Source organism: Oncorhynchus keta, chromosome 21, assembly GCF_023373465.1.
Source record: "Oncorhynchus keta strain PuntledgeMale-10-30-2019 chromosome 21, Oket_V2, whole genome shotgun sequence".
In the NCBI taxonomy this organism is placed as follows: Eukaryota; Metazoa; Chordata; class Actinopteri; order Salmoniformes; family Salmonidae; genus Oncorhynchus; species Oncorhynchus keta.
In genome coordinates this window covers 22566963-22593217 of record NC_068441.1, presented here as the reverse complement: position 1 = coordinate 22593217, position 26255 = coordinate 22566963, and the positions used below count along the sequence as shown (strand labels likewise).

At 41.9% G+C, this 26255-nt stretch overlaps 2 protein-coding genes across 2 annotated transcripts; both read left to right on the top strand.

Annotated features, from left to right (window-relative positions):
* The first annotated feature begins 9068 nt into the window (after positions 1–9068).
* On the top strand, positions 9069–12781 carry LOC118400275 (MICOS complex subunit Mic10-like). The gene is made up of 4 exons (XM_035796956.2): positions 9069–9230; positions 12152–12199; positions 12328–12437; positions 12559–12781. Exons 1-4 carry the CDS (start codon positions 9170–9172, stop codon positions 12565–12567), a joined length of 228 nt encoding a protein of 75 aa, XP_035652849.1. The 5' UTR covers positions 9069–9169; the 3' UTR covers positions 12568–12781.
* Positions 12782–15444: 2663 nt separating this feature from the next.
* LOC118400274 (neuroblastoma suppressor of tumorigenicity 1-like) lies at positions 15445–26159 on the top strand. Its single transcript, XM_035796955.2, has 4 exons — positions 15445–15903; positions 20006–20186; positions 20506–20617; positions 25320–26159. Exons 2-4 carry the CDS (start codon positions 20014–20016, stop codon positions 25593–25595), a joined length of 561 nt encoding a protein of 186 aa, XP_035652848.1. The 5' UTR covers positions 15445–15903; positions 20006–20013; the 3' UTR covers positions 25596–26159.
* The last annotated feature ends 96 nt before the right edge of the window (positions 26160–26255 follow it).

Below are 26255 nucleotides of genomic sequence, written 5' to 3'. Positions count from 1 at the left end.
AGGACAAAAAGGCTTCTCAACAGTTTTTACCCCCAAGCCTAAGACTCCTGAACAGGTAATCAAATGTCTACCCGGACTATTTGCATTGTGTGCCCCCCCCAAGCCCTCTTTTTACGCTGCTGCTACTTTCTGTTTATCATATATGCATAGTCACTTTAACTATACATTTATGTACATACTACCTCAATTGGGCCGACCAACCAGTGCTCCCACACATTGGCTAATTGGACTATCTGCATTGTGTCCCGCCACCCACCAACTGCCTCTTTTACGCTACTGCTACTCTCTGTTCATCATATATGCATAGTCACTTTAACCACATCTACATGCACATACTACCTCAATCAGCCTGACTAACCGGTGTCTGTATGTAGCCTCCCTACTTTTATAGCCCCGCTTGTAACGGCTTTCCTCCTCTTCTGAGGAGGAGTAGCAAGGATCAGACCAATACGCAGGGTGGTAAGTGTCCATGATAATTTAATAATAACTGAACACGACTCAATACAAAAATAACAAAGTGAATGAAAACCGAAAAACGGTGAACGGTGACACAAACAACAAAACCAGGAAACAATCACCCACGAAACACAGGTGGGAAAAGGCTACCTAAGTATGATTCTCAATCAGAGACAACTAACGACACCTGCCTCTGATTGAGAACCATACCAGGCCAAACACAAAACACAACATAGAAAAACTAACATAGACAACCCACCCAACTCACGCCCTGACCATACTAAAACACAGACATAACAAAAGAACTAAGGTCAGAATGTGACACCGCTACTGTATATAGCCTGTCTTTTTACTGTTGTTTTATTTCTTTACCTACCTATTGTTCACCTAATACCTTTTTTGCACTATTGGTTAGAGCCTGTAAGTAAGTATTTCACTGTAAGATCTACACCTGTTGTATTCGGCGCATGCGACAATTAAACTTTGTGTGGCAGCATGAGTGAAGGAGGCATTGTTGCGAAATAGGAAGCCGATTCTAGATTTAGTTTTGGATTGGAGATGCATAATGTGAGTCTGGAAGGAGAGTTTACAGTCTAACCAGACACCTAGGTATTTGTAGTTGTTCACATATTGTAAGTCAGAACCATCCAGAGTAGTGATGCTAGTCGGGTGGGTGGGTGCGAGCAGCAATCGGTTGAAGAGCATGCACTTAGTTTTACTATTTCTTAAATGCAGTTGGAGGCCACGGAAGGAGTGTTGTATGGCATTGAAGCTCGTTTGGAGGTTTGTTAGCAGAGTGTCCAAAGAAGGGCCAGATGTATACAGAATGGTGTCATCTGCATAGAGGTGGATCAGAGAATCAACAGCAGCAAGAGCGACATCATTGATAGATACAGAGAAAAGAGTCGGCCTGAGAATTGAACCCTGTGGTGCCCCCATAGAGATTGCCAGAGGTTCGGACAACAGGCCCTCTGATTTGACATACTAAACTCTATCCGAGAAGTAGTTGGTGATCCAGGCGAGGCAGTCATTTGAGAAACCAAGGCTATTGAGTCTGCCGATAATCCAACCCGGAAGCCAGCCGCACCAATGTGTCGGAAGAAACACTGTGCACCTGGCAGCTTTGGCTAGCGTGCACTTCGCCCGGCCCGCCTCAGGAGTCGCTGGTGCGCGATTAGACAAGGATATCCCTACCGACCAAGCCCTCCCTGAATCGGACGACGCTATGCCAATTGTGCGTCGCCCCACGTACCTCCCGGTCGTGGCCGGTTACGACAGAGCCTAGGCGCGAACCCAGAGTCTCTGGTGGCACAGCTGGCGCTGCAGTACAGCGCCATTAACCAGTGCGCTACCCGGGAGGACCTTGGCAGTTCTATCTTGTCGGAAAATGTTATAGTTAGGGATGGAAATTTCAGGATTTTTGGTGTACCTAGCTCTGACGCTGTTCCTGTCCTGTTGCATGTTCGTTCTTTATTAAATGTTTAACTCCCCGTACCTGCTTCTCATGTCCAGCGTCAGTCCTTACAGAAATAGATAATAAACAAAAGTGACTGTACATTACACTTCCAAAAGAATAAAGACATTTCAAATGTTATCTTACAGTGGGGCGAAAAAGTATTTTGTTTCTGGTGTCCTTTGACAGCTCTTTGGTCTTGGCCATAGTGGAGTTTGGAGTGTGACTGTTTGAGGTTGTGGACAGGTGTCTTTTATACTGATAACAAGTTCAAACAGGTGCCATTAATACAGGTAACAAGTGGAGGACAGAGGAGCCTCTTAAAGAAGAAGTTACAGGTCTGTGAGAGCCAGGAATCTTGCTTGTTTGTAGGTGACCAAATACTTATTTTCCACCATAATTTGCAAATAAATTAATAAAAAATCCTACAATGTGATTTTTCTGGATTTTTTCCCCCTCATTTTGTCTGTCATAGTTGAAGTGTACCTATGATGAAAATTACAGGCCTCTCTCATCTTTTTAAGTAGGAGAACTTGCACAATTGGTGGCTGACTAAATACTTTTTTACCCCACTGTATGTATATATACAGTGTTGTAATGATGTGCAAATAGTTCAAGTACGATAGGGAAAATAAATATAAAATAAATATAGGTTCTATTTACAATGGTGTTTGTTCTTCTTCTTTTCTACTGGAAATAGGTCACAAATCTTGCTGCTGTGATTGCACACCGTGGTATTTCACCCACTAGATATGGGAGTTTATCCAAATTTGTTTTGTTTTTGAATTCTTTGTGTGTTTGTGTAATCTGCGGGAAATATTTGTCTCTAATATGGTCATACATTTGGCACGAGGTTAGGAAGTGCAGCTCAATTTCCACCTCATTTTGTCGGCAGTGTGCACATAGCCTGTCTTCTCTTGAGAGCTAGGTCTGCCTTCGGCAACCTTTCTCAATAGCAAGGCTATGCTCACTGAGTCTGTACATAGTCAAAGCTTTCCTTAATTTTGGGTCAGTCACGGTGGTCAGGTATTCTGCCACTGTGTACTCTCTGTTTTGGGCCAAATAGCAATCTAGTTCTAATTCTTTCCAATGTGTTAAGTAATTATGTTTTTGTTTTCTCATGATTTGGTTGGGTCTAATTGTGTTGCTGTCCTGGGGCTCTGTGGGATCTGTTTGTGTTTGTAAACAGAGCCCCAGTGTCACACCCTGACCATAGTTTGCTTTGTATGTTTCTATGTTTTGTTTGGTCAGGGTGTGATCTGAGTGGGCATTCTATGTTGTGTGTCTAGTTTGTCTGTTTCTGTGTTTGGCCTGATATGGTTCTCAATCAGAGGCAGGTGTTAGTCATTGTCTCCGATTGGGAACCATATTTAGGTAGCCTGTTTGGTTTTGTGGGTGATTGTTTCATGTGTCCGTGTTTGTACCACACGGGACTGGTTTCAGGTTTTCACAGTTATTGTTTTGTAGTTTGTTTTGATTATTAGAGGGAATCAGCCTAATTCTGCATTATTTGGTGTTTGATATTGTACACAGATTATTTTTTTTTGCAGGATTCTGCATGCAGTCTCATTTGGTGTTTGTCCCATTTTTGTGAATTCTTGGTTGGTGAGTGGACTCCAGACCTCACAACCATAAAGAGCAATGGGTTATATAACTGATTCAAGTATTTTTAGCCAGATCCTATTTGTTATGTCAAATTTGTTCCTTTTGGTGGCATAGAAGGCTCTTGTCTCTCAGATCGTTCACAGCTTTGTGGAAGTTACCTGTGGTGCTGATGTTTAGGCTGAGGTGTATATATAGTTTTTTGTGTGCTCTGGGGCAACACTGTCTAGATGGAATTTGTACTCATGGTCCTGGGAACTGGACCTTTTTTGGAACACCATTGTTTTTGTCTGACTGAGATTTACTGACAGTGCCCAGGTCTGACAGAATCTGTGCAGAATATCTAGGTGCTGCTGTAGGCCCGCCGTGGTTTGGGACAGAAGCACCAGATCATCAGTAGACATTTGACTCCAGATTCTAGTAGGGTGAGGCTGGATGCTGCAGACTGTTCTAGTGCCCCCTCCAATTCGTTGATATATATGTTGAACAGGGTGGGGCTTAAGCTGCATTCCTGTCTCACCCCCCGGCCCTGTGGAAATGATTGATATAAATATATATATATATATATTTATATCAATCAACAGTCTCTATGGGGTACCACAGGGTTCAATTCTCGGGCTGCCTCTTTTCTCTGTATATATCAACAATGTCGCTCTTGCTGCGGTTGATTCCCTGATCCACCTCTACGCAGACGACACCATTCTGTATACATCTGGCCCTTCTTTGGACACTGTGTTAACTAACCTCCAAATGAGCTTCAATTCCATACAACACTCCTGTGGCCTCCAACTGCTCTTAAAAGCTAGTAAAACCAAATGCATGCTTTTCAACCGTTTGCTGCCCACACCCACCCGCCCGACTAGCATCACTACTCTGGACGGTTCTGACCTAGAATACGTGGACAACTACAAATACCTAGGTGTCTGGCTAGACTGTAAACTCTCCCTCCAGACTCATATCAAACATCTCCAATCCAAAATCAAATCTAGAATTGGCTTTCTATTTTGCAACAAAGCCTCCTTCACTCATGCCGCCGAACTTACCCTAGTAAAATTGACTATCCTACTGATCCTCGACTTCGGCGATGTCATCTACAAAATAGCTTCCAATACTCTACTCAGCAAACCGGAAGCAGTCTATCATAGTGCCATCCATTTTGTTACCAAAGCACCTTATACCACCCACCACTGTGACCTGTATGCTCTAGTCGGCTGGCTCTCGCTACATATTCGTCACCAGACCCACTGGCTCCAGGTCATCTATAACTCTATGCTAGGTAAAGTCTATGCTAACTCAGCTCACTGGTGACCATAACAACACCCGCCCGTAGCACGCGCTCCTGTAGGTATATCTCACTGGTCGTCTGTTAAGATATTTTATCAAGGTTTAAGATAAATTATTAAATAATTCTACCCAGAAACTTAACCATTAGGATTAGAGGTTATGTAGCATGGACAAGGGGTAATTAGAAATTATAACCATTGTGGAAGAAGGAATGTATGTGTGTACCGAAAGTAAGCAAAGATAATCCTTAATTTATGTTTGAACAGACCCAGCTATAACTCTGTGGAGATAAAATAGGGAAGCGAGAGCCTCTCCAGGTGTTCTGTATCTGGGGGGGACTGGAACTGTCAGCTAAGTGGTAATAAACTGTGGTGAGACTTCAGAAGATAATCCAGATATAGTGTGTAATGTATGTGCATTAGTGGGTTGGAATGGACTTTTGAAGCAGCTTTGTCCTTGTCGGGGAGGAGGAGGGACATTTAAGACGCTATGACGTTATGTGTGATATATAAACTAATATACATGGTATTTTAAGTAGAGCTCTCCGGAATAAACGTTATTGATTAATTTTGAGACTGATCTTTGTCCTATTTCATGCAAATAAGAACCTGACAAATTCTTAGAAACGGACAAAGTGTTTTGCTTTGTTATAATTGAATTGGTTATTGAACACAGGAATATAATTCCTCCAACATCATCCCCAAAGCCAACACCTCCTTTGGCCGCCTTTCCTTCCAGTTCTCTGCTGCCAGTGACTGGAGCGAATTGCAAAAATCGCTGGAGACTTACATTTCCCTCACTAACTTTAAACATCAGCTATCTGAGCAGCTAACCGATCCCTGCAGATGTACATAGTCCATCTGTAAATAGCCCACCGAATCTACCTACCTCATCCCCATATTGTTTTTATTTACTTTGCTGCACTTTTGCACACCGGTATCACTACTTACACATCATCATCTGCTCATCTGTCACTCCAGTGTTAATCTGCTAAATTGTAATGACTTTGCTACTATGGCTTATTTATTGCCTTTCCTCCTCATGCCATTTGCACACACTGTATATAGACTTTATTTTTTTTCTATTGTGTTATTCACTGTACGCTTGTTTTTGTTTTTTGTTGTTTCTGCCGCACTGTTTTGCTTTAACTTGGCCAGCTAGCTTACCTGGTTAAATAAAGGTGAAATAAAATTAAAATAAAAATGTTTAACACACACTTGTTGTTTGTGTACATGGATTTTATAATGTATGTTTTTCCCCAAACACCACTTTCCATCAATTTGTATAGCAGGCCCTCATGCCAAATTGTATCAAAAGCTTTTCTGAATTCATCAAAGCATGATAAGACTTTGCCTTTGCCTTTTTTTTTGGTTTGTTTGTTAATTCGGGTGTGCAGTGTGAATGTGTGGTCTGTCGTATGGTAATTTGTTAAAAAGACAATTTGACATTTGCTCAGTACATTGTTTTCGCTGAGAAAATGTCAGAGTCTGTTGTTAATGATAACGCAGAGGATTGTCCCAAGGTTGCTGTTGACACATATTCTATGGTAGTTATTGGGGTCAAAATTGTCTTCACTTTTGTGGATTGTCTAGAAGGGATTGAATTTGCTGTTGCCTAATTGTTTTTTGGTAGATTTCCACACTACTTTCGTTCCATCTATATAATTTCTTAATATCATTAACTTCCTTTGGCTTTGATGCCGCATGATTGCGCAAAGCTCTGTTCATGTGGAGTGTGATTTTGCTGTGATCTGATTGACTGTGTACGCTCTAAGATACTATGGGTTGAGGCCAGTGATAAAGTAGTCTACAGCACTACTGTCAAGAGATGAGCTCTAGGTGTATCTACCATCGGAGTCCCCTCGAGGCCTACGATTGACTATGTACATACCTGTCGTCCGACAGAGCTGCAGTAGTTGTGACCTGTTTTTGTTGGTTATGTTGTCATAGTTGTGTCTAGGGGGGCATGTGGGGAGGGAATGAGTTCATTTTCGATGCCTCATCGCGATTGGTTATTTATTCCTGCCATATTTTGCAACAAAGTAAATGAACACCTTCCATAGAGATAGACAGAGGACTCAAATCAAATGTTATTTTTCACATGCGCCGAATACAACAGGTTACCTTACCGTGAAATGCTTACTTACAAGCCTTTAACCAACAATTAAGTTTTAAGAAAATATTTACTAAATAAACTAAAGTAAAAAATAAAATACAAATAAAATAAGTAACACAATAAAATAACATTAATGAGGCTATATACAGGGGGTATCGGTACCGAGTCAATGTGCAAGGGTACAGGTTAGTCGGGGTCATTTGTACATGTAGATAGGACTCATCTTTGTAGCTGTGCCATTATAGTGTATGTGACAGCATCTCAATTTTCTTCTTCATGATTGGCTGATCCCTTCTGATGACCTGGTTGGACATGACTCCAACATGATCACTAGGAGGGATCAGCCAATGAAGTCGGATGTCCCACCCAGTTGTCTACATTATGGTGGAAGCCCTCAATAGCGCTCGCCAAATTGTCATCCTAAAACTCGTAAAATGAATGGTGAAAGAATAGGATTTTGGAATAAACACAGAAAATAAGGTCTGAGGTTAACATGCTTAGGACATCTTATAAGTTATGTTCTATGAGATAATAGCAGTTATGAATTATGAAGCCTTTATATACTTCATGTGCTTTTCAAAAAAATATAATAAATTATTCCAAATTCACAAAAAGTGATGTTAGCTGATGAAGATGATATCATAGAACAAAACGTATAAGATCTCCTATGCCTGTGTTAGTTACAGACCTTATTTTTGGCGTTTATCCCCCCAAAATCCAAAAACCCAATACATTTTCTGCATAGGCTTTGTCCAATGAACCATGGTGGAGTTAGTGCCTACAAAAAGACACCATTACTATTTATCTCTATGGCGTTTCCCATGCTAATTTGGCCTTTTGGCCACTAGAGGCCTTTATCATTGTCTATGGCGTCATCAAAGGGTTTCATCATCACTATCTTTCCTTTGTGGTATCTCAAACTGTTTTGATTACCACCTGAGATAAACTTTTATTAGTTAATTTTACTCCTGGCTGAGAGTTTGTCTGGACAGTGTCTTAACATCATCCTAATACCTACTCTGAACTGGAAGTTTTTTTGTTGTCTTTAAACAGGTGTGAACAAGATTCAAATAGGACCTTTTCTGAGATGCTTTGTGGATATGGGCCAAATTGTTGTCTCACCTCATTGTTTGGTCATAATAAAGCTTCCCTCAACAAAGTACTCTGAGATCTACTTTAGTGCAGGGCTCTCCAACCCTGCTAACCTCCTGTAGGTTTTCGCTCCAACCCTGTGAGAGACATTGTTGCCCAAACACATGCAGTGTGATAAACGTCAATTATTCGGTAATGTGTCAAGTGTATGTAGACGGGAGTAGTATTATATGCCAGCTGAGTGTAAATGCTGCAATTGTGATGGTGAACATGCACTTGAATTTCTGAAGTGGCCTGTCAGATGAAGGAGAGGGAGGTGGCAAGAATAAGGGCTATTCAGAATGTCACCTATCCGGAGGTGTTGACAAGAGTGGAAGAAAGGAGTGAAGATGAAGAAGTAATGGTAGTAGGAGTAGAGTCAAAAGATTATATTAATTGTCAACAGAGGGATCCTAACACGTTGCATGTTAATAAGAAGGTGGACGTATATTACTTTGGTTGTCAACTGCACAGTGCAAACGGAATGGAATCCTGAGAAAATAGGCATCATTTTGTGCGGCTGAGATTTAAAAAAAAAAAACATTTTGGGGATTTTTCTGCAGAGGCATTACAAGGAATCCCGTCGATGAATGCTCCGTCCTCACAGACACCTGAGTATGTGTAGGAAATGCACAATAATGTTTTGTGCTGCTACCATGTTGTGCTGCTGCCATGCTGTGTTGCTACCATGTTGTTGTCATGTTGTGTTGCTACCATGGTGTGTTGTCATGTGTTGCTGCAATGCTATGTTGTTGTCTTAGTTCTCTTTTTATGTAGTGTTGTCTCTCTCGTCATAATGTGTGTTTTTTCCTATATTTTTATTTTTAATCCCAGCCTCCATCCCCGCAGGAGGCATTTTGCCTTTTTATAGGCCGCCATTGTAAATAAGAATTTGTTCTTTAACTGACTTGCCCACTTAAATAAAGGGATGTGACTGAAGGAGTGGGATGGTTGTTATATACCCTGTACAGTAGGTGGCGGCAATACACCAATAGTTGTAATCTGCCATAAACTTTAAAGAAGGATAAAAAGAAGAAGACGACGAGGAAGAAGCGTAACGTAAGGATCACATGACCCAAATCTCGCGGTTTTTGAAGATTTTTCGTCTGACGGGTAGCAGCTTAAGACATGGCCGAGGAACAAGGACGGAAGTGGGACCGATGCCTAGCTGATAGTGCTGTAAAGTTAGGTAAATATCTATATTTTGAAAAATGCATCTATTGAGAAATGTATTCCTAACAGCGTACAACCTAAAACACGGCGGTGTAAGCCGGGGACTAGGTGCATGATCTTAGCAAGGCCACCTGTCATCACATGGTGTGGGCCGTATAACGTTACCCGGTGAGGTCAATTGCCATTTCAAACCAAAAGCTCATTAACATAGCTATATTTTTTGGGCTGATTGATTTGTTGTGGAAATTATATTATAGGCTATTGTGTTGCGGAAGCGGACCCAAACATTTGCGTTCGCAGGTCCTCTGTTTTTTTATTATTCTGCGTCAAGTCCTTGAAACACTCAGATCTCGTGCCCTTCACGCCCTAATGTAAGCCTTTGCTACAATGTTTCTATGACAGAACTGTTAATGCTATAACTGATATAATGTTATGCAGTAAAATGTTACCAGAATCCCTAACTGTCCCTAATCCCTAACTGCAATGCAGGTCACAGGGAATTACACAGATTCTGTTAAATCGTTTCGCCTGTTGCAAAACGATTAGGAACAGATACATTTGACTCAAAATGGGAAAAGTTTTGCTGCAAAAACGAGATACTCTGTTTGACAAATTCAGGTAGATCTCTCCCCATTTCGTTCTGTTTGCTTCCATTTCGTTTTTAAATGGTTTCTCTTGCAAGACGTAATAAATACACCCCTGATAGAGGGTCTTGGATGTGTGTCTGTCATTGCCCCGAGCCACTGTCCATTCTCATCATGAACTTCACTCCACTGTGCCACTGATGCAAGTACCAAGCAACATCCATAGACCTCTTGGCAACATTCCACATGGCTTATGTTGTGCTGCTGACAGGATACCTATAGCTCATCAATGCATCTGTTAACAATTTCATCCCATAATTTACCCTGGCCTAGCCTTGTCTCATCCTCTTTCATGTCAGAGAGAGATCTTCAGAGAGAGACCTAGGCACAGTATTGGCTATGGACAGACCGTGTTGTTGCGTATTGCCTTGATTAAAAAATCTAAGAAATACAGAGACTTGCAAATGACATTGAGTCCTCTAGTCTCGATAGCTTAATATGATTAAACAAACTATACAGTAATGATGCACCTGAACTGTATGCTCTTTATCAAGCCCATCTAGAGCTTCTTCGATCAAAACATAACCAGTGTTATTGGAATACCCACATTACTATGAGTACATGAATCAAGCTTTAATTATCTTCTATGTAGTTATGTCATTTACATTGACATTTTAGTCATTTAGCAGACACTTATCCAGAGCAACTTACAGTAGTGCTCAGTACATTTGATACCTTTTCATTCTGGTCCCCTGTGGGAATCCAACCCCCAACCCTGGCAATGCAAGCGCCATGCTCTACCAACTGAGCCACATGGACCCCTGTCATGTCTGTCATGTGCTGATATATGATGTGTGATGAGGATTAATAAACTTACAGTTAATGTAAACTGTTACTACACTTTACAGAAAGGTCAGTGCAGACAGTATAGTTGCACTAGCCTGATCCCTGGCCTATGTTGTCTAAATGTTACTTTACTATTACACTTGCTGGTTCGTGTTGGGGATAAAACGTTTTAATCATGCATGTGGAGTGTGACGGAAGAGTCCAATATCCATAATAATGTCCAAGAACATGTCACACATTCTGATGTTGAACTGATGATAATAAGGCACCCTTTCCAACCACAATATCTGGGGAAAGGCCATTTTGAGTAAGTAGTGCTTTTCCTCAGAGGGATTTTAATTCTCATCCTTTGTAACCAAGGAATTTGGCCATGGTCTTGGAATGTCAGCTAGCTTTGCAGCAACTAGCCATGAGAACCTCCTAATTTCCAGGTTTTAGATTTTGATCACACTGTGTGGCTAGAGATTCATAACTGTAAATCTGTTGCAGATCTGGCTTCATATTTGGCCAACTTCACTGCATTTCGGCAACTATCACAGGAAGGGGGAGGAGCGGGAGGAGGAGAAATGGAGGGATTAAGAGGGGGAGTGGGGTTAAAGAGACAAGCTGAGTCTGTAAATCATACATCTTGGACTGGAAAGAGGGGGAGGGGTGAAGAGGAGCATGATTTTATGTTTGTCAGCAGCAATAAAGATGTGGGATGTCGTTTTTTGTGGTCTTGTTTGACATGTGTAAGTTGTGTAATCCTGGCGGAGGGAGCAGCGTCTGAGTGCTCTGGCAACGGCGCACCGTCATGCTGCATAGCTCTCTGAATCCAATTAAGAAGTGGAGGGGCCCAAACTGTTGTTTTTATGTGTTTCTGCGATGGCTGGCCCAGAGCTGGGTGGGGCGAGGCCCATAGCGAGGTGAAGCTAAGAACACAAACACATTCCTCCTCCTGAAGCTCCCCCTCTGGTCCACACTTACTTGGTCTGTCTGTGTGGTGCCTGATCAGTTTGTCTGTCCACTTCCTAGTCATGGAGATCACATCAACCCACCTGGACCCTTAGCTTGACCAGACTGGACCCTCACTCTCCCTTACATACACATCCCAGATCTCTAGATCACACTGCCTGTCCTCTATCCCCCCATCTCTCCTCCCTCTTTGTGTCTGTCCTTCATCAGCACTAGCTCCTCCTACCCCCAGACATCTCCTCTCCCTTTTCACTCCATTTCCATTTTTTTCTTTCCAATTAAGTACATTTTCACATGCATTTCCTCATCTTCTTCCGCTTTCTCTCTCTAATGAACCATGTCTGGCTGACAGGTGCTGTTAACCAGCTCTGGGGTTAGGGGCCATGTTGCCCCCCCTGTTAGAGAAGTTTTAATTTGGAGCACACCAGGTAATTCCGTATGTGTGCATCACCCCAATACTTAATCATAGGGTGTGCTGAGTTGGTTTTTGTCTGTTCTTCTGTCGAAGTTTATGCATCTCTCTCTCGCTCTCTTTCTCTCTCCCTCGCTGTAGCCACCGGCCTTGGTGTGGGGATTGTGTTTTCAGTTCTCTTCTTCAAACGTGAGTATTGCCTCAGACAGCAGGGAACAGTCATAGTAATTAGTGCTTTTTAATAACACTGACCATGTGTTGATCTTTGTGGGAGTTATGGTTTGTTTATTAAAGTGAATTGTCCATCCCATCTTCAGGGCGCACATGGCCAGTGGTGTTTGGCTTGGGTGTGGGGCTGGGCATGGGCTACTCCAACTGCCAGCAGGACTTCAGGTCACCTTACCTGCTCCATGGCCACATGGTGAAGGTGAGCAAATCACACACGTCATGACCAAGGTCGATGCCATTAAGTTTGAAACACAGTATCCCATCTTTTGTCCTCATCAATAATTGCACATAATACAATTACTGTTATTTTTGTCTTTCAGGAACAGTAGAAGACTGATGAGTTGGCTGATGTAGAAGTTGCTGTCTCGTCCTCATTATTTTGGACGGAACTCTGTCTCCCTGCCACCCAATGTAATTACTGTGTGAGTCTCAGGGAAGTCAATATGTATATATTTAATAAAACAGTATTGAAGAATTTGACAGAAATATCCTAAGATACTTTTGTCATCTGTGTCAATAAAGTATTTGAGTGCTCACAAATAACATCTGTATTTTGAAATTACTTTGGCAAGCTTGGTGTGGGAGGGAGAGAGCAGGGGGGAATTTAAGTATTTTGTGTCTTAATGAGTAGGAGAGTTAAACTCCTGCTGTTTTAGAATGGGAGCCAGCTTCAGCACCTGTAGCCCTCAAGGGATGCAGGGGAAAAAAGATAGCTAAAGAAAATGAAGCCATGGATGATGGAGGGGGGTTGATCATGGATTTTGTATCTATGATGTGCAGCATTACAACAATCATTCATATCAGGGTGCAACTTTCATTGGGGATGGGGGGACATGTCCCCCCCTGCTTTACCATTGGAATGTGATACAAAACAAGGAAACGATGTGCTTTAGGACCATACGGACGCCTCCGAGCGGTCGGGTAGGCTTTTTTGAGTGTATCTGGCTGAAAAATAATAATAATAATGTCCCCCCCCCACACTTCTAAAACCAAAGTTGCACCATTGAATAGTAGCTATTGTGCATTGCTACCATCTAGCACTACCACAAATAGTTTCAGTGGAGATACTGTAGGACATGTTACCAATGTTGCACTGGCAAGAAGGGCGATATACATTGTTCCAGGTGAAAGTCTTATCTGCAACGCCATGCAGTCTGACCTCATATGGGAGTGTTTGGGAGGCTGGCGATGGTAGAGAACCTGTGTGTGTGTGTACGTGCATGTGTGTGTTGACAGTGATTGTGTAGGTGGTGCTGCATGGAGAAGGATCATGCTAGCTTGTGTGTCTTTTGTGAGCAATCTTCTATACCTGTGTGTTCATTGCCAGCACTGTGTATGTGTCTGTAAGTGTGTTTTGTGAGTGTGTTTGTCCAGCCCCCTGGAGCAGCAGAATTTGTGGAATGTTCTAGAATGTCAGTGCTGGACTGAAGCTCAGCTCTTATTACTAACAGGTGAGTACTGCACCGTGCACGTCTGAAAACACACACATTGTTCCACACACACAGAGAGCAAGAAGCACGTTCACACTTTCACTTCAAGGCACTTATTCAAACACACATTCATACACGTGTACAACCTCACATGCTCCCTCATGAGCTTAAACTATACACATTACATACAGCACACATCCACATATGCCCAGGAATACATATACAATCTCAAACACATACTGTATTTATACCACATAATCAATTTAAAAATCACATTCACGTGTATCTCTCCATAATAGATACAATACGTTCTTCAACAGTCGTGTCTGTGTGTGTGTGTATATAAACATTATTTCACACAGACACTCTTACACACACATACATGTAAACACTCACGCATGCATTCTGCAAAGCATTCGTCAAAAAGTAAGGAGCATATGTTGACATTTTTTATTTAACTAGGCAAGTCAGTTAAGAATACAGTCTTATTTACAATGACGGCCTCCTGCGGGGAAAGGGGCTTAAAGAAAATAGGACAAAACACACATCACGACGAGAGAACACTACATAAATAGAGACCTAAGATGCCAACACAGCATGGTAGCAACACCACATGACAACATAGTAGCAACACAACATGGTACAAACATTATTATCTAAAAAAAGGTTCCTCTATTTCACTCTTCCCCTGCCTATCAAAGTATTGTCTTCAAGTGAAGCGCAGAACACTGGTACGGGTGCTTGTGGATATAATCCAAGCTGCACACCTGTGGGGGGAAGATTTCTAGGACATAAGAGTGTACCTGTCTGTGCCTGTCTGCCAGATTCTCCAGAAGACAGTCATAATCACTAATAACCTTGCCACTAATCAGAAAACACAGCTGGTTCACATATCATACACGTCAGCATCATAATTACAACAATTTTCCATCAGATGTGGTCTGTTCTGCTGCCAGAAGAGGGAGGTCAGAGAGGTGCCAGGCCAGCATGCAGAGTTTATTTGAGGATAACAGAGTACCGTCATGGTAGGATGAGGGACTGCAGTGGCCATTGAGCAAATTTCTGTTAGAAATTATCATTGAGAAGCAACATTCCTCCATTATGCAAAATAACCACTGGAAGTCTGGGACACTGACTGACTGCTGAAGAGGTGCACAGCTCACGAGGCACTAAAGAGCTACAGCGTCTGCTGGTTTTCATTACTTTCTGGCACTTACTTGCTCACTAGATTTATTGGAGGGTCCATTCATGGTTTCCAACGTGTTCTTCAGTGGCTTATTCAAAGATTGGGACAAAACCCGAACACTGGCCCTGCCTACGGTATATATCCACTTCCACCGAGCCATATTCCTTCATGTGGTTCTTTATAGGTATTCCACTCACTTAAGAACAGCCACTGTGAACTGACACCAGTGATGCATGTGTCACTATTTGCAACATTTTACTATATGCTTATAAAAATGTTACTTTCAGGAAGTTTAGAAGTCAAATAACAAAAACACTTTTTCGGAGAGAAAACAATGAGATCTGATAGAAGGTGCATATGAGTAAAACATTTTTTTCACAGAACATATGGTCATGATATGCCTATGCCTATGCAGTGTTGTATGACCTGAAAGGGAGAGGGGCTCAATTTGCTGAAACACTGATAAATTCAGACCTGCCAAACTCATTCACCCCCCTCCCGTTCTCGGTCGTCTAAAAACACAGCGGGACTCCTGTCCAGAGGCACAGCCGCGCCTATACCCAAATCCAGCGCCTATACCCAAATCCAGCGCCGATACACAAATCCAGCGACTAAAGAAAATGCGAGATCTTGGAACGTACAGCTTCACGGAAAAGACATAGCCTCCCGTTTTTGGAGAGAAGAGGTGTAAACAGACTCATAAGGGAAGGGATAGAGCACGGAGGGGAGGGACCCAGTATGCTGATGGATTTAGAGACCGATAGGGTTTCTAATGCGCACTGTCTTCTCACTCCTCTCCATATCTGTCCGTCTCTCACTGGCGGAAGATGTAATTGTTTTCTAGGACTAGGAATTATATCAAGGGTGAATCTTTGACTCAGCTGAAAGCAGTTATATTTTCAATTTCCAATGATCAACTAGAGCGTATCCTCCATCGTCTCTCCGGTCTCCTGCGGGACGGATGGCAATAGAGGGTTGGGAGAGACGGGTGTTGAAGCTCTAGTGAAGGGTCTCAGCAGAATATTGCTGCATTTTGGTGGTTCCCAACGGTAAGTAAAAAAATTTTTTAAAATAACAGTCTATCCAGACACAAAGTTCAATTTTTTATGCTTTTCTCAGTCTCGTAGAGTTGCCAAAATTGTACAACAAAATGTCACGTTGCAAACAGGGCCGTAGCTACATGGGTCTGAACCTCTGACATTTTTTTGAGTAAAAATAAAATACTAAAATACATAAGGTGCAATTTCGAAACATGGTTGTGCATCGGCAGTTTTCCTCTTGTTATATGTCACTGACAGTCATTCAATTAGCCCGTGTCAGTTCAACATTTTTAGATTGGTAAATTAGTCTAGTTTAGTCTAGCCAGCTATCTGAACTTGTAGTATGCCTAATCACGTGCCCAGAGGCCCTGACCTCCAGGGGGGCCCCATTGATTTTGTTAGTCACTCTCACTTATATCATATGAACATGGCATAACATGGCAAAATGTGTAGAATTGCAGGAAATTGGCTTTAAAACTGCGAAACGTTCTCGCCACCCCTTTGTAAATTGTGTAGAATTGCAGGATATTAGCTGTAAAACTGCAAAAACAACAAAAATTGGTAAAGCAAATGTACTTGTTTACCTTTTGTTAATAAAATACATTTTCTGCTAACAGATATGTAGGTATGAAATTATAGTTTTTATTCCCTTGCTGAGTTAATAGGTTAATGGGTAGTGGCTAATTGTATAGCTAATAGACTACGTGTTTGTAGATCGACTGAGGTGACCAATATGCTAATTTCTGGGTAAATTTTTGCTTGTTCTTTACTGTTCTCCAAATGTAATTTTAGAGTTTTTAAATTGTGTAGAAATGCAGTAAAATGAGCTTCAACTTTCCTAAAATGTATTGGATGAGGAAAGGGGGAACCCTTCACTCCGGACCTCACTAAAACTCAGACCCTGGCTAGAACCCTGGTTGCAAACTGCCTTCATTGAGAGCTGTAATTTGTCCTTCCTTTTGACAAGCACATTGTAATCGTTTCCTGTGGTTCTGTTCTGTGGAACTGTCTGATGATTATCATTTGCTGGATTTAATTAGCCTATTTGTCAGTTATTTTGCGATACACTGTAGCCAAGTTCTTAGAAGTGTGGTTAAGCATAATACATATCTTATGAACTGATTATAAACTAGGCCCTTAGAGTCAAAAAGTGTATTCCTTTAAGTGATTAGACCTATAAATGCAAATATTTCCATATTAGTGCCAAAAAAGAGCTGGAATGCATGAAATAGCCCATCTGTAGAATGAGCACTTATTAAAATTTCCACAGCTTCTTGTGCGCGTTTCTTCTTGTCATGCCCTCTCTCCCCAATCGCCTCTCACGCTCTCTGTTTTACAGCCACAGGGCATTTGGTCGTTGTACAGCGATATCAAATCCTTCAGGAATGTTATTTGCCTGAAGGCACAGCAAAATGCCCTCAAAGGTGACACATAACACGACATGGAAAGGTTTGCAGCCAAAATGTTGTGACCAAACAACGTTATAAGAAACAAAATATATTTTTTTTGTATAAGTTAGTAAGATGACGAAACCGACCTACCAGCTTTAAAATGAACTAGAGATAAGTTTTTGTGGACATAGTTTATTTGAGTAAAGAGGTATTAAGCAGACATCTCCCTCTCTCCCACCTCTACCCCTTGGTCTCTCTGTCTTCTACTCTCTGCTGGGCCACTTTGAACCAAGTGGGCTAAAGTGCCTAGTGAAACTCTACACGCTCCTTGCACAGTTGTCACATTTTGCTGCCATAATAAATCTAAAAATGAATTACAATACAATTTTTCCTACTGATCTACACAATCTGCTACACATTTTAAATTGTCAAAGAAAATTATAGAACACTTTCTAAATTAATAATATATAAAACAACGAAAATGTCTTGATTGTGTATGTCTTCACACCCCAGAGTCAATACTTGGTGGAATCACCTTTGGCTGCAATTACAGCGGTACATCATTTTTAATAAGATTTTGCCAGTTCTGTACAACTCTTAAGGCAATATACACTGAGTGTACAAAACATTAGGAACACCTTCCTAATATTGATTTGCACACCCTTTACCCCACCCCCCAGAACAGCCTAATGTCATTAGGGAATGGACTCCACAAGGTGTCGAAAGAGTTCCACAGAGACGCTGGCCCCTGTTGACTCCAATGCTTCCCGCAGCTGTGTCAAGTTGGCTGGATGTCCTTTGGGTGGTGGACCATTCTTGATACACATGGGAAACTGTTGAGTGTGAAAAACCCAGCAGCGTTATAGTTCTTGAGGTTTAAAAATATTTCTTTAACCTGTCTTCTCCCCTTCATCTATGCTGATTTGAAGAGGATTTAACAAGTGACATAAATAAGGGAACATAGCTTTCACCTCGATTCACCTGGATAGTCTATGTCATGGAAAGAGCAGGTGTTTTGTCAGTATTGTTTGTACACAGTACAAATCCAGTGGTGGAAAAAGTACTCTATTGTCATACTGGAGTATAAGTAAAGATACCTTAAAAGAACATTACTTCAGTAAATGTGAAAGTTACTCAGTAAAATTTTGCTGTCCTGCCTGAGCATTCGAAATGTAACAAGTACTTTTGAGTGGCAGGCGAAGTCTATGGGTGTAAAACGTACATATTTTCTTTAGGAATGTAGTGGAGTAAAAGTTGTCAAAAATATAAATAGTAAAGTACCAATACCCCAAAAAACAACGTATGTAGTACTTCAAAGTACTTTTACTTAGTTACTTTACACCAGTACATCTATCCATTGTTTTTGTCAAATTTGTTCAATCTCAGTAAATTTGGTTGGGATTCATGGACAGCAATATTGATTTTCAAGCAGATTTAAGTCAGGACTGAGACTGGACCCCTCATGAACACTCAACTCCTCTTGGAAAGCCATTGTTCTATACCTTTTCTTTGAAGTTCTTTAACTATAGATCAGTAGGAAGTAAATCTAATGTCCCTTTTTATATTACATTTTAAGCCAGCCAAATGTGACAACTGTGCAAGGGGTGTGTAGACTTTCACCAGGCAATCCTTCACTATTGTTCTTCTTCACAGGCAATGCCAGAGCCAATTCGGCCATGTGAGCATTGTGCAGATGATTACTGTGTTTAAATGGATGAGTGAAGAAGAGGATACAGAACAGAATGCTGCAAAACTGCATCAGGATTTATTAATTAAAGCTATGCATATACAGTGGGGCAAAAAAAGTAGTTAGGCAGCCAAGAATGCTGAGTTGCATCCAAAGAACACCATACCTACTGTGAAGCATGGGGGTGGAAACATCATGCTTTGGGGTTGTTTTTCTGCAAAGGGACCACGACTGATCTGTGTAAAGGAAGAATGAATGGGGCCATGTATCGTGAGATTTTGAGTGAAAACCTCCTTCCATCAGCAAGGGCATTGAAGATGAAATGTGGCTGGGTCTTTCAGCATGACAATGATCCCAAACACACCACCCGGGCAATGAAGGAGTGGCTTCGTAAGAAGCATTTCAAGTTCCTGGAGTGGCCTAGCCAGTCTCCAGATCTCAACCCCATAGAAAATCTTTGGAGGGAGTTGAAAGTCCGTGTTGCCCAGCAACAGCCCCAAAACATCACTGCTCTAGAGGAGATCTGCATGGAGGAATGGGCCATAATACCAGCAACAGTGTGTGAAAACCTTGTGAAGACTTACAGAAAACATTTGACCTCTGTCATTGCCAACAAAGGGTATATAACAAAGTATTGAGATAAACTTTTGTTATTGACCAAATACTTATTTTCCACCATAATTTGCAAATAAATTCATAAAAAATCCTACAATGTGATTTTCTTGATTTTTTTTCTTCTCATTTTGTCTGTCATAGTTTAAGTGTACCTATGATGAAAATTACAGGCCTCTCTCATCTTTTTAAGTGGGAGAACTTGCACAATTGGTGGCTGACTAAATACTTTTTTGCCCCACTGTACCTAGAAGTGTCCCCCCCAAATCATGGCACATATTTTATAATTTGGTTTCTTGTGCAAAAACAGCCTGCTATTTCAATTATTTTTTAAGACATAACAATAGTCTAGGTATATGTAACTGAACTAACATAAATAATTTCAGGTGGTTATAACAATAAATGTTTTATGCTCCTTAAGGTGCAATCATGTGGCAAAGAATTGTGATTTGCTGTGCTCTGCTTGAGCTCTGTTCGGCGGCACCGCCCGCTCACATCAACCGTCTGGCCCTGTTCCCTGACAAGAGTGCTTGGTGCGAGGCCAAGAACATCACACAGATAGTCGGGCACACTGGCTGCCAGCCTCGCTCTATCCAAAACAGGTCAGTATGGATGGCACACACACACACACACACACACACACACACACACACACACACACACACACACACACACACCTCTCCCTCCATACCACGCATGCAGAGGAATTTCATACTATTTTCAAGAGTGTGACTGACTCACTTTAATAATGAAAACTAGGAATGAAGTTTGACTTTGAATGGCCAAATTACCCAAATAGCACTATAATTTGAATGTACATGGGTCACCTCCAAACAGAATCAAATCAGCCATAGAATATACACGTACTGTATATAAGCTGAATGGTGACATCTTTCCTCCCTCTCTCTCCTAACATCTCAGGGCGTGTCTGGGGCAGTGCTTCAGCTACAGCGTCCCAAACACCTTCCCTCAGTCCACCGAGTCCCTGGTGCACTGTGATTCCTGCATGCCTGCACAGACACAGTGGGAAGTGGTAGGTTCGCGCACGCGCACACACACACAAACCCCAGATAATGTAACACAACTCTTTGAATATAAACACATGACCACAACTAGGGCTGTGGTGGTCACGTAATTTCCTCAGCCGGTGATTGTCAAACAAATAACTGTCGTGATTGCCCATTAACATAAACACATTTAGCATCTCTTGGCTTCCACACACCTACAAGCCACTGATGTAGTAGACCTTTGTAACATCTGCATTTTAAAAAGTAAAAAAAATCCATGTTATATAGCGTACATCATCACAATAAATCTGTTATTTATTTTAGACATCTTCTAAAGAAAAATGTAGTCTATTTCAGAAGAACAGAATAGCATACTATGAGCTGTCCTTATGTTAGGTCCTGATCTGGCTATGACATATGGCTGTGGGCTACACTAGTTCATTTAGCAGACAAGATTAGCTTAGAATTTCATGGCATTATTAAAGTATGAAGAATACAATTGAATAAAATAGAAAGGATATTTTCTCCAAAGGATTTGAGGGAGTTCGCACTTTCAGCTATTCTGTGTTGAGCGTTAATAATGAAACATGCACTCCTATATGCTTAATTTAGAGTTATTTATGTAACGAGTTGTTCTACAAACTTTGGGCTATATTTAAAAAAAATACATTGTAAGGCTGCATGATGCAACACACTTTGTCAGTCTCTCATTCACAATTTGAGAAGCACTTGATAATGCCTTGAATTTCCCGGCAGAATCCCCTTAGTATGGCCATAATGCACCCTAAAGAAATCCAGGCAACCCATCTCCCTAAATGCTGACCACTCCGAAACACTGCTCTCCATCACACGATCGGGTCTTTTTCACAGGCTACAAGTGAAGACAGACAAATTGGGGACGCAACTGCGCACATCTTTATCCAATTCCGAGGTGCATGTTGAAGATATTGGAACAACTGTCCACATTTACTTTCATCAGCCAACAATATGAGTAGTCCTAATGAACAGCAAAAGCACTAGTCTACGTCAATCTACTATCCCCCAGTGTACAAAAGTTGACCTATTTGCCTGCAGCATACCACCCTGCATACCACTGCTGGCTTGCTTCTGAAGCTAAGCAGGGTTGGTCCTGGTCAGACCCTGGATGGGAGACCAGATGCTGCTGGAAGTGGTGTTGGAGGGCCAGTATAAGGCACTCTTTCCTCTGGTCTAAAAAAAATATCCCAATGCCCCAGGGCAGTGCCCTGTGTAGGGTGTGTTGTCTTTCAGATGGGACGTTAAAAGGGTGTCCTGACTTTCTGAGGTCATTAAAGATCCCATGGCACTTATCGTAAGATTAGGGGTGTTAACCCCGGTGCCCTGGCTAAATTCCCAATCTGGCCCTCAAACCATCATGATCACCTAATAATCCTTATTGCTTCTTGACACACTGCTCGCTTAACCCGGAAGCCAGCCGCACCATTGTGTTGGCGGAAACACAGTACAACTGGCAATGCTTTTGCGTGCATGCACCTGGCCGCCACAAGGAGTCGCTAGAGTGTGATGGGACAAGGACATTCCAGCCTGCCAAACCCTTACCTAACCCGAACGACGAGGGGTCAATTGTGCGTTGGCTCATGGGTTTCCTGGTCACAGCCGGCTGTGACACAGCCCGAGATCGAACCCGGATCTGTAGTGACGCCTCAAGCACTGTGGTGCCTTAGACCGCTGCGTGATAGGCTAATATTGTCACCCATCAGACTATTCTTGATTTAATCTTGTCTTTACATATGCTAAGTAATATATGTCTGAAATTAATTTTGATTTAGAATGGAAACAGGGGCAGGGGAAAAAATACATGCAGTTTGGCTTCAGAGCGAAACACTTCTGGAAAATGTGAAGTCCAAGATGGACAAAGGGGGTGCTGTTGGGGCTGTGTTTCTGGACCTAAGGAAGGCTTTTGATACTGTTAACCATGAGATTCTCATCACAAAATTGTCCAAGTTCAACTTTTCCCCTGATGCCTTGAGATGGATGAAATCATACCTTGAAGGCAGAACTCAGTGTGTCAGAGTGAGCAATGAGCTGTCGCCCACTCGTAGCTAGGATGTGGGCGTGCCCCAAGGGTCAATACTGGGGCCCCTCCTGTTCAGCCTGTACATTAATGATCTGCCTTCTGTCTGTACTGGGTCTGAAGTTCAAATGTATGCAGATGATACAGTGATATATGTGCATGCAAAGAGCAAACAACAAGCTGCACAAGAACTCACTACTGTAATGGTCCAGGTTACAAAGTGGCTCAGTGACTCGTGTTTGCATCTCAATGTGAAAAAAACTGTTTGCATGTTCTTCACAAAGAGGGCAACAGATGCTACTGAGCCAGATGTCTATGTGTCAGGGGAGAAGCTCCAGGTGGCATTTTAAGTACCTTGGCATCATACTTGATTCCAACCTCTCTTTTAAAAAGCATGTGAAAAAGGTAATTCAAATAACTAAATTCAATCTAGCTAATTTCCGATTTATACGAAATTGTTTGACTACAGAGGTAGCAAAACTGTACTTCAAATCTATGATACTCCCCCACTTAACATACTGCTTGACTAGTTGGGCCCAAGCTTGCTGTACAACATTAAAACCTATTCAGTCTGTCTACAAACAGGCTCTCAAAGTGCTTGATAGGAAGCCCAATAGCCATCATCATTGTCACATCCTTAGAAAACATGAGCTCTTGAGTTGGGAAAATCTTGTGCAATACACCGACGCATGTCTTGTATTCAAGATCCTTAATGGCCTGGCTCCCCCTCCACTCAATATTTTTGTTAAACAGAAAACCCAGACATATGGCAGCAGATCCACAAGGTCTGCCATGAGAGGTGACTGTATAGTTCCCCTAAGGAAAAGCACCTTTAGTAAATCTGCATTCTCTGTGAGAGCTTCCCATGTCTGGAATACACTGCCATCAGACACACATAACTGCACCACATATCACACTTTCACAAAATGCTTGAAGACATGGCTAAAGGTCAATCAGATTTGTGAACATGGTCCCTAGCTGTGTGTTGCCGCTTTCCATGTTGTCTGTAGCTTGTGAGGTATGGAAACACTTTGTTGCTTTTATGAATTTTGTCTTGCTGCTTTTTGTTCTATGTTGCTCTGTCTGTATGCTATGTCTTGCTTGTCCTATGTTGCTATGTTGCTATGTCTATGGTGCTATTGTCTATATTGTAATTGTTTTTAATAACCTGCCCAGGGACTGAGGTTGAAAATTAGCCGGCTGGCTAAAACCGGCACTTTTACTGAAACGTTGATTAATGTGCACTGTCCCTGTAAAAATAAAATAAACTAAACTAAACATGTTGTCTATGCACTTAAATGAATGGAGGACGCTTTTCCTGTGGTCCATTTTCATGCCAGCCAGGTAGGCTGTACTCCTGTTGTAAAGTAAAAGAATGTGCTTAATATTAGAAAAGTTGAGAAATAAATATAGTAGGCCTAGCCTATAGAAGGCTGTTGGGATCCTCCTCTTTTTAATGGAGGCCATCACTCTGCTTTCTCGCGCTATTTCATAGAAATGTAGAAATGTTGCGCAACATGAGCTCATGTGCTCTCATGAATTGTTTGATTCGATTTTCGATTATATTTGAAATTGTCAGAGTGATTAGAGGGACAATAGAGTGCTGAGTACCAGGCAGTTAGCAAGCTTGGTAGGCTACTAATGACCGTCAGCAGCATCAGAGCTTGGAGAAGCCTAATTACCGTGACTAAACAGTCACGTGGAATTTGACTGTCGTCATGACTAGTGACTGCCGGTCTGGTGGTAATACTGTCACCGCAACAGACCTAACCACAACCCCAGTAGCCTACAGAAACACACAAACACATTAACACAAACACAATTGATCCTGCATTTAATTAATCTGAGGTTTCCCTTGTCCTCTGTCTTTAATGGGCCTGTCTGTCTAGTAGCCAGGGATTCCAGAGCCCCGGAACAACAAATTCCCTGTGTTGAGGTGTATGTAGTTTGGAGAGCAGCCAGACAGGTAGGATAAGAGTGGGCCTGGGACCACAGGGGATGTGACTTCATGCCTCAAGAGAAAAAGCTTGATGTACATGTTATATACTGTACAATATTGAAAAATAAATGGAAGCAGACTCATGTGCCTTATCAACCCCGTTGTTGATACATTAATTATTACTATGATTCTGACTCTTTTGAGCCACACATCCTGCTGTCTAAGGTCTCTCTTTGATAATGGAATGCACTTTTTCTGGATTGTTATATATTGGCTAAAAGCAGTTATGTTCCTCTGAGCATAAAAGCTTCTCAAGACTAATTTATTTTCATGGTCTCCATCCATAATGGTGCATTGTCAAATTATTTCAGATCCCACCTATTGTTGGTTTGGCAGCTGTGTCATGCATGAATTCCTAAAAGCACAACATGACTCATGGATACATTGTTTGAAGATGGATACTGAGGCTTTGTCAGACTGTCCAGCAGTGCTTGTCCATTTTTTTTATCCAGGCAAGAACAAATTCTTATTTACAATGACGCCCTAGGAACAGTGGGTTATCAGCTTTAGAGAGAGAGAGAGAGAGAGAGAGAGAGAGAGAGAGAGAGAGAGAGAGAGAGAGAGAGAGAGAGAGAGAGAGAGAGAGAGAGAGAGAAATGCATTGCACGTTGTGTGTGTAATGCATTGTACGTTGTGTATGTGTGTAATGCATTGTACATTGTGTGTGTGTGTGTAGGTGACTCTAGAATGCCCGGGCATTGAGAACACTCCTCGTGTGGATAAACTGGTGGAGAGGATCCTCCACTGCAGCTGCCAGTCCTGCAGTAAGGAGGGAGCCCAGGAGGGGGCAGTGATGCAACTCTACCTATCAGAGAGCGCCCAGGACCCTCCTTCCTTACCAGAGAGCCACCACGGTGGCTCACCCCCTCACTCCCACACAGACACACACTCTCAGCATGCTCACAAACACACAGAGCCACACCAGCACACACACACATCTGATGGAGGGTAGGTCGCTCGATCGCCGCTGACACTCCTCTCGCAGTTCCCGATTCTTCTCCCAAATCACTCCACAAGTTGTTTCTTATACACACAGTTACAGTATGATGCATTTTCCCTTCTTTTCGATTCAGCCACTGTTTCTTCATTCAACACCTTTAAAGCACTTTGAAAATAAAACCTCACTTAACATGACAATAAAAACTGCTTATAAAAGCACGCACACAGAAGCTCACTCATGCTGTACTCTTCACAAGACAACCATAGTATAAATTAGCGCATTTAAACTCACCAGTTTATACATTGTTTGTCATCTAACTTCTCACGTAGGACAACGAATATCACAATCCTACACACACTCAGGCATGCACACTGACACAACTATAGACCTTTGAAGCTGTAGACTTATTTCTGTTCATCTGGCGTGAATTTGTTTTTTAATCATAGAGCCACAGTACAAACTGTACAGTTTCTTGACTTAATGTCTCTCACTAATTTGCATTAGTATCTGACCTAAAGCTATATGTTCCAATTTGTGCTTCTCATACGAGAATAAAGCTCTTTTTGTTCAATCTTATCAATGAAGCTCTATCTGTAGTGATTTATTTAAGGCTTTTGTCTATTATTGTCATCATGTGGTGGGAACATGATCTTGGACTAGTCAGCTGCCTAT

Coding starts and splice junctions, on each gene's coding strand:
- LOC118400275 (XM_035796956.2), top strand. CDS start 9,170: ATGGCCGAGGAACAAGGACGGAAGTGGGACCGATGCCTAGCTGATAGT. Junction 9,231..12,151: donor TGATAGTGCTGTAAAGTTAG/GTAAATATCTAT, acceptor CCCTCGCTGTAG/CCACCGGCCTTGGTGTGGGG. Junction 12,200..12,327: donor TTCAGTTCTCTTCTTCAAAC/GTGAGTATTGCC, acceptor TCCCATCTTCAG/GGCGCACATGGCCAGTGGTG.
- LOC118400274 (XM_035796955.2), top strand. CDS start 20,014: ATGTGGCAAAGAATTGTGATTTGCTGTGCTCTGCTTGAGCTCTGTTCG. Junction 20,187..20,505: donor CCTCGCTCTATCCAAAACAG/GTCAGTATGGAT, acceptor CTAACATCTCAG/GGCGTGTCTGGGGCAGTGCT. Junction 20,618..25,319: donor CACAGACACAGTGGGAAGTG/GTAGGTTCGCGC, acceptor GTGTGTGTGTAG/GTGACTCTAGAATGCCCGGG.